This window comes from Buceros rhinoceros, unplaced genomic scaffold, assembly GCF_000710305.1.
Source record: "Buceros rhinoceros silvestris isolate BGI_N320 unplaced genomic scaffold, ASM71030v1 scaffold41773, whole genome shotgun sequence".
Classification (NCBI taxonomy): domain Eukaryota; kingdom Metazoa; phylum Chordata; class Aves; order Bucerotiformes; family Bucerotidae; genus Buceros; species Buceros rhinoceros.
Window position 1 is genome coordinate 4,752 of NW_010403796.1, and position 10,910 is coordinate 15,661.

At 38.3% G+C, this 10,910-nt stretch overlaps 1 protein-coding gene across 1 annotated transcript in view; it reads right to left on the bottom strand.

Moving 5' to 3' along the window:
* Positions 1 to 4,499: 4,499 nt before the first annotated feature.
* Positions 4,500 to 10,910, bottom strand: part of RAB22A (RAB22A, member RAS oncogene family) — a 15,417-nt gene continuing 9,006 nt past the window's right edge. Inside the window, exons 4-7 of the mRNA XM_010133136.1 lie at positions 9,319 to 9,390; positions 9,114 to 9,220; positions 7,176 to 7,285; positions 4,500 to 5,834 (exon numbers count right to left, since the gene is read on the bottom strand). Of these exons, the coding sequence (XP_010131438.1) occupies positions 5,737 to 5,834; positions 7,176 to 7,285; positions 9,114 to 9,220; positions 9,319 to 9,390 (387 nt within the window). The 3' untranslated portion in view covers positions 4,500 to 5,736. The remainder of the gene's footprint in view (positions 5,835 to 7,175; positions 7,286 to 9,113; positions 9,221 to 9,318; positions 9,391 to 10,910) is intronic.

Consider the following 10,910-nt stretch of genomic DNA (forward strand, 5'->3'; position numbering starts at 1 on the left):
GTGCCCTTCGACAGTGGAAAAAGTAGCAGTTGGTTTGTTCAATAATACATACATGAAATCATGAACAGAAATGAAACAAAGAAAACTCCAACCTTCTTAAAAGAAGAGTACTTTTACAAAGCAATTAGTTCCTTCAATAAAATTCATTGTTAGTATTTAAGTAAAAATTTAAGAACCAAGTTGCACAATGATGTAACGGGAAAAGCAAAATTGTTTCTTCTAAGAAGTCTTTATTCTAGCACGAGACCAACTTCAGCAAATGCTGTCGCAGTTTTTAGGGTGACAAATCATCCTACTACCTTGATTTTCCAAGTAAAATAGGAAGCACCAGATAACTCTAAGCCACTAGAACTTGCCTCAGTATTTCTAAGTAGCTGTTTACAGCATGTACACTCTGACAACACTGTGTTAAAAATTCAGAGTTGGGTGGGGTGAGGGGAAATGGGAGGGCAAAGGAGGACAAAGCTGTCCCTAGGATCACATTGACTCAGAGACTAAGCCCATCAGTACTCTTGGATTTCAGGATAGTCTTATATCCCTTGAAAGATTTGTCATCTGTGACACTTTATAGATTAGGTTTGGTAATGCTTGTCTGATGTATTTTTGATTCTAGCTGACCAAGAAAGGGTTTGCATTTGACCTTTTGAGACCTCCAAAATATCTGAAGGGATTTTACAGAAACAAATATTGGTGTCAGAAGGCCTTGTAATTTTAGGGCAGTACGTTTCGGCACCTGAATTCTTGTACAAGCAGCAAAGAATGGTTTCAAGCCTATTTCTTTTGACAAGCTGGAGCCATAAGACTTGGAAAAGGAAAGCTGACAAGACTTCTTTTATACTAGAACTTGTATTTCTGTCTTAGTTTGGTAATTCACACCAGTATCTATTCTAGAAATCTTCTGTCACCCACCATTACTAGGGCTGTGATCTGTTACTAGGAATGTGATCTGAACATAATTTAACTGTTTTTAGAGAATTTTGTGCAGATTTTTTAGAAGCTTATTTCCAAGCACAGAATTCTTGTGCTCCAAGTAACTGACTTCTGGCATACAAATAGTCTTAGGTCACTGTAAGACGACTTCCTGATACAAAAAGAGTTAAGATTGTCCTTCTCTCTTGCCCATGAACAAGGGGCAAGTGTTTCAGAGAGAAACATAGAGCTTTTCAGAAAATGAACAGGCAGTGTAGAAGTTTAAGTCAGTGAATTATTCATGTTCTCCTCACCTTCGAGATTATTTTTTTCTATTTCTACGTGGCTATTGCTGTAAGTGAGAAGAACTAGCTACAGGGTGACTAGCTACACGGCTCATACAGCTTCTGACCTGCAAATCAATATCCAAGACAGTCTTTGCAGATTGCTGACACAGCACATCACAAATAGACTACACCATCCTTAATAAACACTAAAAGAGTTTCTCAAGAAAGTCATTCAAAATCACTGCTAAAGCTTTCTCTTCCAGCTAATACTCAATGTTACACTGGCAATTATCACTAATATTAAGGAATAATTTAGGATTAACGTTGTAACAAAAATCTTGATACCAACTTTAAAACCATTCAAGATATTCAGCCTGAATTATTTTGTCAGTTGAAATGAAGCTTTAACCCTGAACGTAGATATGTCTCAACAAATCCCACATTTCTCCAACAGGTTAAAGGATTAGACTTCCAAATCCATAAGTAGGCATTGTCTCCTCTCCTCCTACTCTCTTCTCAAGCATGTAAACAATCTTTCTGAAGCAGGCTGGTAGCATTAAATCGGTATTCTGCACACCAACACATCAAACACTCAAGTCTGCATAAAATGTCTGTCTAAACTCTTATCTGTCTGACCCTGTAGCACTTAAAGGAAGGGTCTCACTGATGTCAGTGCAGTGATGTCAGGATCCGAAGTGCAATGATTTGTTTTGTTTCAACACAGATCTAATAACATAAATGTCTTTACCTTCTTGGCAACAGCAAAAGTTGTTAGAATTGTCTCAGAACTTTTCAGAACACCTGTAATAACTTCCCATAGTTTTTCAGTTTTCAGTAGTTTGACCAATAGATGCTTCTGTCACTAAACATAAGCTTCATCCAGATTTCGCACACTCGGGCATTTTAGTAAGCCAGTTCTCAGCATGTGTGTAAAATACACTTCAAAATTACCTACAGAAAATACACTTCAAAATTACCTACAGCACAGATCAAGAGACCGGCAAGTCAGCTAAAAGACTGCTGTAAATTAGAGAGTCAGATGAAGACACCCTCCAAAACTTGGGGAGCACATTTAGGTTGCTCCAATGCTTAAGGACTTATCAAATAACATTTTTGTACAAATATGTAAGTTTTGTGGGAAAGAACTGGAGGTGTTTAGAAGTTGAAATAGTCATATTTTGTCAGTTGAAAATGCTCTGGATGAATGACGATGTGCTCTTCGTTACATTTTTTGACATACATGATACTTTACCCTTCCCAACTTGTTTTGCAGCAATTAAATCCCTTTGAGAGTATCAAAGTCTAGTCTTGATGACGAGCTCCATTCATGAATCAGACAGACATAGTGGAATAAAACTTCAGTCCTGAGCTTTTTCAACAACTTCAACAGAAAATGTTATTAAAAATTTAGCGGCAGTGGTTCATAATCAGCACTCCAAACACTCAGAGGCTAATGCGTCTCCAAAGAGAGACGCTATGTTAGGACAAAATACAATCAATTGCAGCAAGCCTAGCGCAAGATGAAAGCAGATGGCCTAACGAATTATTAATACAGAAGAAACCATTTTTCTCCAACAAAAATGAAACGGCGAACATGTGCATCTCATCCAGGGAAGACTGCATTCTGGCTTTCAGCTAGGGCCAACTGATCGATAAACAGTTATCTTGGCTCAGAAGAACTTGCATCAACAGCCTGTCCTTTTAATAGGCATGTGTTAAAAAGCAGCCTCGCTTCAGCGTTTGGACAATCTGAAACACTGGCAATCGCCATGTTTTCATTAACTGCAGTAATTCAAGATCAGAACTGCAAAAGGGATATGAAGTATGCTGGCTTCCCACTCAGCCTGGTAACAAAACACTAGGCGTCTGAGGCAGTAAGACGTAGGTGACATTTGAGAAGGGCCACATGGTTGCTGCTGCTTTAGTGTTTTGAGGTGGGTGGGGTTTTTTGTTTGTTTTTAAAGTCTAATTTTGGTGTATAGCAACGAAGTGAGGACAGATCAGAAAGTTGTGCATAAAGACTTGCTAACATATATGGATCTCTCCGCTGACTGCAGAGGGCTACAATAATCTCAATACTAGCCTACCTCTCAGTCTTGCTTAGAGTCCACTACTTTCTTCAGAAAATCTTGGCTAAATAGAATGAAACCATTTTGTATTTCACTGGAAACAGATTTTGACTCCCATTTTTACCACATGCTAACAGGTAATAACAAGAATTTTAGGAAGTCAGAAATGCCTTTTTCTACTAATGTAAAAGATAATCCCAATATCTGAGACTCTTCTACTACGATCTTTCCATGCTCAGTAATCTCCATATTTATTACTAACCAACTTTAATAAAAGCAGTTTTTTCTGTAACACAGTTAAGGTACTAAAGCATCTGGAATCTTGGTATAGAATAGAATTCTGAAGCACTGTGAACACAAAATGTTTTAAAAATGTAGTTGAATTAGATAACCACTCTATTTTTTAAAAGTTTACTGTAAGATATTTTAAAGAAATTAGGGATTTCCATGACGGCCACTGTAAAAGTTCTACATTTAATTGCTAATCTGCTTTTTTATAATTGAAAATATGCCCAAGAGCAAGCTTACTCAGTTCTTTCTTCACTAATTATATTTCCATCAAGCATTTTGTAGGAGTATTAAAGTCTTCTGTTCATAATTTACTTTTGAGTGACAAAAAAAGTCACACATCAGGCTGAAGACAAACACAAACCTGTCTCTACTGTAAGCTGCTTTGTTAAGGATCAATGTTCCAAAGGGGCCTTCGTTTGATGAAGATACACTTCCTGGGCTCTCTCTAAGCACACAGCCTGTACAACTGCATCAAAATGTCGTAACTGACAACGCAGGCTAAGTAAAAGGTGTGATAGTAACCAAATTCCATTAAAACACAGAAACCCACTGTAATAGTTCATCTGTGTTGCTCCAAATAACTCTACAATAATTTTCACTAATACAAACTAATCTGAAGTACAAGCCCTTTCATTTCTTACAAACTTTTCTACATTTCCTTGAGAGAAAATACTTGAGATGATAGAAAAACAGATTACAAAGAAAAAATAAGCATCATCAGCATATCCTCATTTTGATACTAAAGCTAAACAGTGTATTTTAGTATATGCTCAAGTCTATTAAGCTCTTTTTCTTTGAAAGTATAAAGTTTCTCACTAGGGCTGGTAGGAAACAAAAAAGTAAAAATAAATAAAATAGCACGAATGGGTATGGTCAACCTATAGTTTAATTGAAAGCATACTAAAACCAATACAGAATAAGCTAAACACTGGTTTGCTGAAACCCTTCACAGATGAAAAGCCCAGGAACCTAGAGGTAACGATCTACATTACCACGTCTTAAGGTTACTTCCTATTAGTATTTTTGTGCCCAAAATAGGAAAGACTGGGTGCACCACAGATGAAAGCTTGTTCAACAGACAGACCTCCTGCTGCACCAACAGCACTCTCTATTGGCCCTTTCAAATGTGATTGAAAGAGAAAGAATTTCAGTCTGACTCTGGATGAACTCACAGTGACAATAGCTAAACGGCAGGAAAAAAAAACCTGATGGAGAATCCCCAGGAGTTTACCCATAGGAATGGAAGGAGTGTTTAAGATTGCATTATTTTTTACTGTTTTTACATAATTTATAATACTTTAAACACTGGTCTCATAAATATAATATGAACACTTTACACATGCCAAGCAATTAAAAGCTTTCCCCAAAAACTTTTAGGTCTTATCAGAACCACTGGCACCATCTGTTTAACAGCATCTGGTTTTTGTCAGTAACCACTTAATTCAGACAGAACTGCAACTAGGTTTTCTTTAACCAACATATTAAAAAACTTGTAGGAACAGAAAGATGCCTATAAACATATCAGTTTGCCTTAAAGTGATTAGAGTCAGCATGACAAAAAAGATTGTCTGTGGTTTAAGATGTGTTGCTTGTGTCCCCACCCCTGGTGCGTATCATCTTTAAATAAAAAGTGCAAATGGCATTTGGGGACTGGATGGACTGATTTGCCTATTATTTGTCTTCAGTTGCTTATTCTGTAGCTATCTCACATCAGCTGTCCCATAATACTTTGGATTAGTTACAACTACATCTAGAATAAGGCTCACTGAAGAAAAGGAAGAAATGACATATAGCTTCCAGAGTCCTTCCACCACAAGTCCCACAAAAGTGCTCATTTCCCTTTTTGCAAGAAAAACCCTAAAATCTTGATTACAAAATTATTAAACATTTCAGTTCTACCATCCATATAGTCACCTTCCTTTCAAGCAAGGCCAAAAAAAAGTGATGATGGATTCCCTTTGAATGCGAGAGTTACTACACTTCTTGTAAGTAAACAGGCTGACATTACGATTGCAGTCTTTTCTGCGAGTGTACGGATGTCAGATGAACTGGTCCATTTTCATGGGACCTTGGGTGTATGAACACCAGCAGATAAAGATCTAAGACTTTAAGCCCAACGTGAACTATTAACTTCCAAGACCACCTACTGTATAAACAAGTCTGGTTTTCTAAGGGATCAGTCAACAGCAGCTGCGCTTTGTCACCGATGGCTGTCTTCTAAGCTTGAAGCCCTTACCACTAGACGGAGGGTTGGTATCAGTTGATGGAATTCTACGACCTACAAGGAAGCAGAAAAAAAATGTATAGCAAAGACTATACTTGAAACTGATTTTAAGCATTCAGTGTGTTTTGTATACAAAAATGTGTCTTCAATTAGCCACCCACCATTGGCAGTTAACAGCCCGTACTGTGTCAGGGAGAGGTGTGGTTCCACAAAAGAAGAGCAGAGGCAGTTTTAAGCCAATTGTGCAGCATTTACACTTCAAGCTAATCTAGACTTGGAGAGCTAAGCTACAAAAGCACCCAGAGAATATACCCTGCAGTATGCATTACCATCTGGAGCATCTTCACTGAGAGCTACCATCTTGACCTGTATTTCTACAGATCACCTGCACTGGGCTTAGCACGGAAGTGCTTGTAAAGATAGCTGCTTAGTCATCTAATCAGGCTTTCCAATTGACTGTTCCTGGTGGAGTATTCTTTTCTGAGGAGGATTTATGATTCTTTCCATACTTCATTCGAGATCAATTTTGGAAAGCAACTAATTGAGTCAGTAAATCAGAAAGCTAATCTACAGCACATACTTTTTACTTGAGCTTCAATGTATTCAACTCCTTATATAAGGACCCTACTTTTTTTCATGAAGTTTAATGTTTCTGTAGTTATTCAAAGCTGATATGCACTGCACACACACAAATATCTTGCTGTTTGTCCTCTTTTCACAAAGAGTCTGACACATCTGCATATTGGTGCTGCTGCCTGAAAACTATCCTGCAAATAATACCAGACTTTGGAATGCTACCTGCTTTTCCTTCACACAGAAAATTGTCATTGTAGTCTTCACCATGAACGGGACAGAAAAGATTTACAATTTAATTTTAAAACCCCCTGGGTATCACAAAAATACTTCTGAGAAAAAAAACACAAAACAAAAAACCTACACACAGTAGTTGCTATTTCCCATGCAGTAATCTGGCATTTATGAATTCTCATATATTTGAGAACGCACTGGTTTAGACTAAGTACTAAGAGCAAGAACTTAATTCCTCTTTTCAGCTATATCAAGTTTGGATCTTCCCATTCCATTTCCTTTCCCTTCCATAATCCTGGAAATACTAATTGAAACATTGAGTAACAGATACAACAAGATGACACTCACTTCTGACATGAGTGCCCTGCTTGCTAGTTATTCAGCAGCATCACAGGAGGCTTCCAATATTCAGAGGTCATTAGATGACCAAAAATTTATATAGCTCATTTTGCAGTTTATATTCACACCTGAGTGTAACATATTTAAGTCAGTATACTCTCACCTAAATAGCACAAAAAGTAACAGAGTAATCAAATCTCTGCTTGAACTTCTTTCAGAAGAAAGCACATTAACTGTTTAAATACTTACTAATTTCTATAAAGAGTTCATTAATGTTTATTGCATTTTTCGCACTTGTCTCTACAAATATTGCATGAATGGAATCTGCATAGTCTTTAGCATCTTTTTCCATGACTTCTCTGGAAAAACAAAACAAAAGAAAAAATTGTGAATGCAAAAAAATCCATTATTCAAAATCTTAAGGGATAGATTAAGCTTTTAAGTGCCTCATTAAATGAGTATTTTGTATTTTACCTGTTTGGCATCACAGTGCTCCTCAGCCTGAATCTGATTGCTCATTCATTACTCTACGCTGTCTCCCTGCCTTGAGGTACAAGTATCACGGAAGCACAATCGTGAACCAAACAAGGCCTTAATTCATCTGACATTACTGTGGAGTTTGTTTCTTGAGGGCTCTAAATGTAGGTCTGCAATCAGTCATTAGGGGGTGGCTTTATTCTTCACAGACAACAGTTTTAGGTGTACTGAAAAGATCCTAAAGCATCAGTTCCACTAATCCTGCGGATTCTCACAGCTGCTTACAAAACCAAGTACCTCACAACACCGCAGAGATCATGAATATAGCGTTCACTTCACAAGCAGCATGAAGACGTAACTATAAACAGGAACACATTTGGACTGAGCACACAACAGAGCCAACTAGGGAAGGAGTTACTCTGCACCCCAAAGGAGGCAAGCTGATAATGGAGTATGTTTCCCTAAATAGCATAAAAAACCCAAACTCAGTAGGAGAGGAGAGGACTGGACTGCCCGATGTATCACTTCACACAGGATCTCTAGAAAACATGGGCTACTTTCGGTAACGAGGGATTTATGGTATCAGATTATGGCATCCACAGACTTTGGATCAGTGACTCAAATATTGCCTCTGACTGAAATAGAAGGAATTGTGCTCATTAGCTTGGCTAGCAATGTTTACTGATTTACGATGCCACGTAAGCACCAAGAAATAACCGTGTGAGACTCAATACTGCACGCTTTCTATCTGCCTTCCAAGTAATTTTATGCTGCGATTCCTTCAAGAGACAGGCTACTCCTAACAAAAGTCATTAGAGCTCACTGGATAACTGCTATATATCAGCAATTTGTAAAACTATACCGAGAACCAACTTTGCAGTGGTTCTTTAAACACACCACCATCTGTCTCCTTTGAGACACCGGTTGTGGTACCTTTTCCAATGAAATCTAAAAAACAAGAAGTTTGCACACACCTTCTTTCTGAATTTTGGCTTATTTAACCAGGACATAAATTAAAAAGGATTTCTTTTGGTTTTAGTGCATGCCTTTTTGAAAGTCTGGCTGTTCATAAAGTTTCTCCGGAACTACTGCTGCTCCTTGCAGCTATTTCAGCCACAGCCAATTCCACCCCAGTACTTAAGGAGGGAAGGAAGGCACCTGAACAAGCAAGTCAGGAAAACCTACACAATGCTTTCCAACAGGCTTGATGTTGTTCCTAGCAAAATGAGGTGCTACAGACTGACAGGGGTACTTCTTGTAAAGTGAGGTAAACAGCTTGTATTACACTGTAGCTTCACAGGCAGTTTAGGCTTGTGTAACTTGGCACTGCCACCAGAAAAGGTAATCCTTTCTCCCTGTAAACTGCTCATTCCTAACCCTGCTATCCCACCTCTGTGATGCCAGCAAGTGTTCACAGTGTGAGAAAGATAAACACACTTGGATCAGTTTTTCCTTGTTTTTTTTAATGGTTAGTTTTAATCTGGATCCATTTTACAGCCTGATTTACTGCCCAATCTCACACGTACTCAAACCAGCACAGGGGAGGAAGTGGGCAAGACCGTCCAAGGGCAGAGAAATCACATCGTCTGAGAGTAGAAACAGCTTAGACCCCTTGTGAAGCTACAATGCTAGTGCAAAACAGCTTAAATTGGTCTGTACGTTACACTATGAGCTTAAGTGAAAACCTCCAGACTGTCAACAGTTATTTACCTTACATCGTTGAGATCGCACTTGTTTCCTGCAATAGCTACAACAATGTTTGGAGGCCCATGCTGTCGAAGCTCTTTAACCCAGTTCTTTAACGTTGAGAAAGTTTCCTAATGCGGGGAAAAAAAAAGGAATCAAGAGTCAAAACTGGTCCATGACACAAAAAAAATCCCAAAACTGTAATGCTGGGTCAAGTTCAAGTTCTTACCTCTTTTGTGATGTCATATACTATAATGGCGGCTGCTGACCCTCTGTAATACATTGGGGCTAAAGCACGAAACTGAAAGAAAGACACCATACATTATGAATCCGATCCTACAGTGACCTCCATGATTTCCTCATTACTATTGTTGTTGTTACTGAAGAACGTGAAACTTAGCTGTAAAGTTCACCTGAGTGGAAAACTCCTGTTTACAACTACAGAGAGGCCGTGCAGCAAGATACCTAAACATCCACAGAAGCACTGTTTTACAAAGGCCAACCCATAAATAATTCGGGGATCAGCAGCACACCTACTGCAAAAAGCAGGAAGCCAGGCTTGACCTTATTTTGCTTAGAATCTCTCATCTGAAAGAGTGTAGATTACTGACAGACCCCCAACCACAGCAATCTGTGAACTGTTGCTAGCAAGCAGAGACAGTAGAAGGTTACAGTAATTGTATTGTAATTTCCAGAATTACATCTACAGCAGGTACATCTGGCTATTACTGACAGACACACATCCACAGCAATCTGTGAACTGTTGCTAGCAAGCAGAGACAGTAGAAGGTTACAGTAATTGTATTGTAATTTCCAGAATTACATCTACAGCAGGTACATCTGGCTGGTAGTGTGTTTGCAGGGCACAAACCAGGGCTGCACCTTTGCACAAGGCACAGCGTGATGAACCCTGGACTGAAGAAAGTGATAAAGCACGTGATTAAGTGGCATCAAAAATATCAGTCAAGCATTCTTAAAAACAATGTGATAGTCTGTCAATTTAAAAAGAGCCAGACAACTAACCTAGCCACCAGAACTCTCAGTCAAGGTACAGACTAAACCGTATGTCCTGCTTTGCTATCAGCATATGGCATTCAGAGCTTTTGTGCATTTTATTACTCAGGTTAAAAATCATAAATCACTTTTTCATAAAGGCTTATTTGGTTCTAACACAACACCAATTTCCTCTTGCTTAGTACAGTTCAACTGAGAGCAATATTATAAATCAAAAATCTTGCTATAAAGCAGAATTCCAGACCATTTACGTTTGGCTCTCCAATTCTGTTTTGAAAACAGAATTTTGAATACAAAGTTCAGAATACAAAAATATTTAATAGTGGGAAAGGAAAACGTGGGCAGACATTCAGTTCATGTTGGGACATAACCCCTCTCTTCCTCCTAAGTACTAAAATGTAAAGGGAAACGTATATTGGTAAACCACCACTTGGACCAGTTGTAACCTGGATTTTTGATTATTTGACTATTTACATTGGGAATAAACCAACTTTCACTTGCTAATGCTGTATTACTCTCATTTCCTGCTAACACTTAGATATGTTTTTCCACTGAAAAGCAGTCGGCAGATAAAATACATTAAAAAAACCAGATGTTACCAGAAACACTGAATTTTCCTTTTGCTATTTTTCCAAAGACTTCAGCTTGTCCTCTAGCCTCCAGTTTGCGTTTTGACAGAATTAAGACAACATTATGTACTGATCCAGAGAAACTGTCAAAATTGTTAGGTAAGAAGGCAAAATTCCTAACTGCTGTAAGTAATCCTCTATCAGCTTTTCTCAGTGCAGAAGAAATGAGAGCAGGCAC